The sequence below is a fragment of the Leucoraja erinacea genome, chromosome 4 (assembly GCF_028641065.1).
Source record: "Leucoraja erinacea ecotype New England chromosome 4, Leri_hhj_1, whole genome shotgun sequence".
Classification (NCBI taxonomy): Eukaryota; Metazoa; Chordata; class Chondrichthyes; order Rajiformes; family Rajidae; genus Leucoraja; species Leucoraja erinaceus.
Genome location: NC_073380.1, coordinates 107,158,071 through 107,164,070, shown reverse-complemented (window position 1 = coordinate 107,164,070; position 6,000 = coordinate 107,158,071). Strand labels below are relative to the sequence as shown.

The 6,000-nt window shown below is 36.4% G+C and overlaps 1 protein-coding gene across 1 annotated transcript in view; it reads right to left on the bottom strand.

The window, feature by feature from the left end:
• Positions 1 to 637: 637 nt before the first annotated feature.
• The window catches only part of dcaf13 (ddb1 and cul4 associated factor 13), a 48,415-nt gene continuing 43,052 nt past the window's right edge, over positions 638 to 6,000 (bottom strand). The window contains exons 10-11 of the mRNA XM_055634900.1: positions 4,704 to 4,867; positions 638 to 823 (exon numbers count right to left, since the gene is read on the bottom strand). Coding sequence (XP_055490875.1) covers positions 736 to 823; positions 4,704 to 4,867 — 252 coding nt within the window. The 3' untranslated portion in view covers positions 638 to 735. The remainder of the gene's footprint in view (positions 824 to 4,703; positions 4,868 to 6,000) is intronic.

Sequence of the window (6,000 nt, the reverse complement as noted above, 5' to 3'; positions counted from 1 at the left end):
TCTTGCAGGAAAGGGATGAGAAAAGTTCTCTACTATCAGCATGATGATTTTTTTTTAAGGAATTCACTACCTAAGAGGATTGCAGAAGTTCAGTATTTTCAGGTCGACAGAATGGGATTAAGGGAAGCACAGGATGTGACGGTAATTCAGTTTTGACTCCACATGCTGTAACTGAAATGCAAGAGTTCACTCCTCTACATTTTATACAAGGAAGGTAAACAATAGCTTCAGTAAATGGTCCTTTAATGTTTATTAGTGCCTGTAATGTATGTTGTAATCACAGGGCAATTTGAAATAACCACTCAAAAGCTTGAATGATCAATTTAATAAAACAGAATGGGAATAAGAATCAGATACTTTACTTACATGTTTTAATTTATCTTTACTCATGAATCATGAAGTTTGTCTAGTTATGATTGTAGAAACTCACATTTCTACAAGGTAATTTTTAGAATACAATCATTTTTGAACTACTTCAAAATATGGAATTAAGAAACTGCCTCCGAAGAATGGGATTAGCATTTAACGAGGTTGATGTTATCTATCTGTTATTAGATGGGAATGTGATTTTTATTTCATGCAATGTGAATGGAAATTATGCATTATTTTTAGATAAGTAAATATCCATGAAAACATGTAAAATACAAAATTTTATTACAATTGTATATTATTACAAATGTTTTTCCTTGATCAAATTCTGTGCAATAATTAATATATAATGTAGAGGCAGAATAGCTATTTCACCACAGCCACAATATGCTTCTTCCTCTCTGTAACAAATGGTACAGATCCTGGTTTGCTGTGCTTGCGACGGTTCAGTTCCCTGTAAGAAAGATATACATAAATGAGGTTCTTTACTTGGTAAGTAATGACTCAAACATGGACTTTTTACCTTGATCATTAATTTTGTCATTTTCTCAGTCTTAAATGTATGGTTTACCAATCAATTGGATTCAAATACACAGAAGCCAGGTGTGAAATAGGCAATTTGCCTATTCAATTGACTTTGGCAATTTTTATATTAGGTTTGCCTACAATACATCTCAGGGTAAACAATGCAAATGCAACACCATGGTTTATGAAATTATCAAATTAATATTAAACCAGCTGAAACAGGGAAAAGGAACATATCCACTTGATAACTTGTATTCTCTTGCATTGAGCTTTTCCAGCTGCATGTTAAAAAAATGCAGAATACAATTTCTCCTATAAATATACATCTATATAATATGCAATATAGATGTGTTAAATAATGCATAGAGACAGAGGCATGTTTGGACTTTGGCAGTTTACTAAGCTTAACTTTAAAAAAAAAGGATTTTTATAAATATTTAAGTAATTCCCCAATCTCTCGCATTTTAAATTGGAGATCGGGAAATTGATATTAATTAATATCATGAAAACGATTTAAATAATCCAATGGATTAAAAGCTAGGATAAACTGCAAAACTGTAAAGTCTTTGCAAAAACAGACTGCTGGAGGAACTGAGAGGGAAATACCATTTTGGGACAGCACCCTTCCTCAAACGGAAGTCTTCCCTATTATCAGTCAGAATAATCAAAGTTAATAAATCAAGGAAGTGCAATCAATACACATTGGTATGGTTAGTATACTTCCCAAAATAATATGACTTGGTGCTATGCATGAGGCATCAAGAAGAATCTTCTGTTTAGGTAAATGCTAAATAACTCTTCTTTGATTGTCCAATGTACTCTTACAGAGCAATTGAAAGTTGATTACAGAGCAATACTAACAACAATGGGAACACTTTTGGAAATTAAAACGCAAAGAATTGCAAATCCTAGTAACTTGAGCAAAAAACAAACTGCTGGAGGAACAAATATCATTGTTTGTTATACAGAAGTGACTTGGATGTAAATGTAGGCAGCTTTGTTAGTATGATTGCAGATTACACAAAGATTATTCTGAAGGCTGTCAAAGTATACAGTGGAATATAAATCAGATACAGAAATGGGCAAAGAAATGGCAGATGGAGTTTAACCTGAACACGTGTGAGGTGTTGCACATTGGAAGTTAGAATGTAAAGGGAAAATATATAATTAATGGCATGACCCTTAACAGCATTGATGCACAGAGGGATTTTGGGGTCTAAATCCACACCGTCCTGAAAGGGGCAACACAAGATAAAAAACATCTATGGTATGCTTGCCTTCATTGGTTCAGTACAGTAAGCCCTCGCAATAACGCACCACAGAGGGGGAGGGGAGGGGAGCTGGTGGCCGCAATTGCAGATTTACCACTGTGACCTAGTGGGGGGAGTAAAGTTTAACCCAAAACTGGGAAGGAAAAAATGCTGCATTGGGGGGGTTAAACAAGTGGGAATTCACAGGCTGGGGAGCCACAGAGCCCAGTTATGGGTCGAGTACTCACTATTTCCCAGGATACAAATATCAAGAACTAGAGGACATCGCTTGAAGGCGAAGGGGAAACATTTAAAAGGAGATGAGTTAGGAAAGTGTTTAAAAGAAAAGAGATGTTGGCAAGTACTTGGAACAAGCTGCCAGAGGTGGCAGATACAATAGTGGCATTTAGAATCATACAGCATGGAATTAGACCCTTCAGCCCAACTTGTCCATGATGACCAAGATGTCCTACATCAACACCAGTCCCATCTGCCTGTTTGGCCCCATATCCATCTATACTGTTCCTTTCTATGTATCGATCAGCCATGATCACATTGAATGGCGGTTCTGGCTCGAAGGGCCGAATGGCCTACTCCTGCACCTATTGTCTATTGATCCAAATGTCTTTTAAATGTTGTTACAATACCAGCCTCAACTACCTCCTCTGGCACCTTGTTCCATTTATTTACCATCCTCTGTGTGGAAAAAGTTGCCCCTCGAGTTTCTATTTAAATCTGTCCCCTCTCACTTAAAACTAACACAGGATAAAATAACCTGTGCATTCATCCTATCTATTCCCCTCAATATTATACATCACCCCTCACCCTCTGTGCTCCAAGGAATACAGTCCTAGCCTGCCCAACGTCTCCCTATAGCCCAGGCCCACAAATCCTAGCAACATCCTTATAAATCGTCTCTGCACTCATTCCGGTTTAACTGCATCCAACCTTTCAGCAGGCCGACTAAAACTAAACACAATACTCCAAATGTGGCCTCCCGACATCTTGTAGAACTGTAACATAACATCCCAACTTTTGTATTCAATAACCCGACTGATGAAGGCCAGTGTACCAGAAGCCTTCTTCACCACTCTACCTGCGACACCACATTCAGGGAATTATGTATCAGCACTCCTCGATCCCTGTATTCCACAAAATTACCCTGGCTCTGCCATTCACTGTGAAGATCTTGGCCTGGTTTGACTTCACAAAATGCAACACCTCGCACTTATCTACATTAAGCACCATCAACCATTCCTCAGCCCACTTGCCCAATTGATTGACACCCTGCTGTGATATATTGTGGGATATTGATTATGTGCTGGCAGATAAGGGTTGGTCTTGGCATCTTGGTCAGCACAGACATTGTGGGCTGAAGGGCTTGTTCTTTTGCTGTGCTGCTCTATACTTTTAAGTCAACAGATCAGACAGCATCTGTGGAGGGAAAGACAGATGGCGTTTTGGTCAAGAGCCGACGTCCAGGCTCTTTGTAAATGTTGCCTGACCCACTGAGTTCCTCCAGCACTTTGTATTATTTGTGAAATTAGCCATATTTCAGTTGCACACATCTTTGCACATTTTAATCTTAATTGTTATTAACTTTGTGATTTTAAAGTCATTCCCCTTTTCTGAAAATGGCATACTCTCGTGGAAGACCAAGTCGGATTTAATACAAAATATTATATTTTTTTCTATTACAATCTTTATTGATAATTTAAAGCTTTTATCCTTTCTGTAAACCATAATACTTATTTTATTGAATGCATTTTCTCTCTTGTTGGAAAATAATGTGATTATCTTATGGACTTTGGCCAGTGCTGCAGAACCTGGTTGCAGATTAGCTGAAATTTTACATCTTGAGCACAAGGTTGGTTTGATGTAAACTAAAATGTCAAGTGCACCTTATTGATTGTAATATGCTCAAATCAGCCAATTTATTCCTGAGCTAACCAACGGAAGAACACTGCACAGAGATCAGATTTATCAGGAAGCATTTATAAACAGAGATATAAAACTCAATTTCTGGAGTAACTCAGCAAGTCAGGAAGGAATGGATAGATGATGAATCAGGTTGGTTCCCTTCTTCAGACCCAAAACATTGCCTATCTACAGATGCTGCCCGACCTGCAGAGTCCTTTCGGTACTTTGTGTGATGTTCAAGATTTCAGCATTTGCAGTTCCTTGTGTTTCCATATAAAAATGCAAAATTGTTTTTCACTTGCATATGCCAAAATAAATTATGGATTCTAGATATGGTTTACCATGATCTCCGTCATTTGATTCGGGGTCTGAAAACATGCCTTCTGTGTTGTTATAGACCTAACCCAATGTTCTACCATTTTGCAGAAGCACTTTAGAAAAAATCCCTGATTTTATTAAATAACAAAGCCATATTTCGTGAAAATATATGGTGACCTGATATTCCAGATGCAGGTTTGTTTAAATATATAGGGCAATTCAATAACATTGTAATTCAAATTTGAACAAAGGATGATATTATAAAAGGAAACATTAAGTTGGACAAGATGTAGCCCCACAGAATGGTTGTCGGAAACATACTTTCTGCGTTGTGCTTCCCTCATGATACGGAGTTCCTTGGACTGGCTATAAATCAGTTTAGGCAAATGCCGGTGACGAGCTATCCGTTTGATCTGAGGATGATGCTGGAATTTTTCTTTAAGCTTTTGATTGTAGTTCATAGCTGCCTTCTCTCTTGGCATAAGCTAAAGCAAAAAACGAAAATGCATTATTCGTTTTTTTATATTTTATTTATTAGAAGTACAGTAAATTACTGTAGTACAAGCCACATATATCTTATTACATTTATTGTGCCCCTTCATTTTTTACGCTTTAAGGAAAGATAGAAATAAAGAAAGAAAAGAAAGTGAGAGAGAGATGTGTTAGTGTAAAAGAGTGATCAATAAAATAAAAATAAAAAACAATAGTTAGAGACAAAAGTTAAGAAATTGACCATAGAAAAGAAAGAAAGAAAAAGAAACAAAAGCTCTATTATGAAAACCGTGCAAAAGGGGTATACCAACTTCGTATGTTTCATCCCCCCGTACCAGATCCTGACACCATTTCTTTTTTAAATTACTGATGCACCTTATACATGTAGTAAGTCGATAAATGCAGACTACGTCTTTTGGAAGTGGTCTGATTTGCCTGCAAGGAGGAGCCTCAAATCTTCCAGGTGTAATGTTTCAAACATGTTTGAAATCCACATATGAAAATGCATTATTCAAGCAAACAAAATACCATTAAGTTCAGAATCAGATTTTCAAATTTCATATCTTATTGATGCTGTAATTTATTTAATGCACTGTTGGGAAGGATATTTGGATCCTCCCTCCCCCACCTTGTCCATTTGATTTGAACAACTAAACAAAAACTGTGCATTATCATTATTTAATCTTTAGTCATGATTCATTAATGCTTTTGAAGATATGGCCACTGTTTCATTTGTGTGGTTATAAAGCTCTACACTATGCTCACATTTTCAATATCCTGAATAGCTAATATTCTTCAACATTTTTATTCCTTGCAATACAATTGTTAATATTTGTTAAAATTACTTACTTGGGTAACATAATATTTCAAACTGCACATTTTCACTTTCAAATAACATATTCTAATTGTTTTTTATCATCTTAGCCCTTGATTATATAAGGTACCAGAGGTCATTTTAAAACACCAAGCAGAAGCAAAATCATTTACCCTAATTAAATCATGGTCTTCACTTTTACACCTCAATCAATGTGTTCCAACTTCCATTACCAGTTAAATAAATGTATCACGCTCGATCCACTCAAGTTCATTTTCCTAAGGCTGCCTAAATCGCTGCTTCTGTCATAAT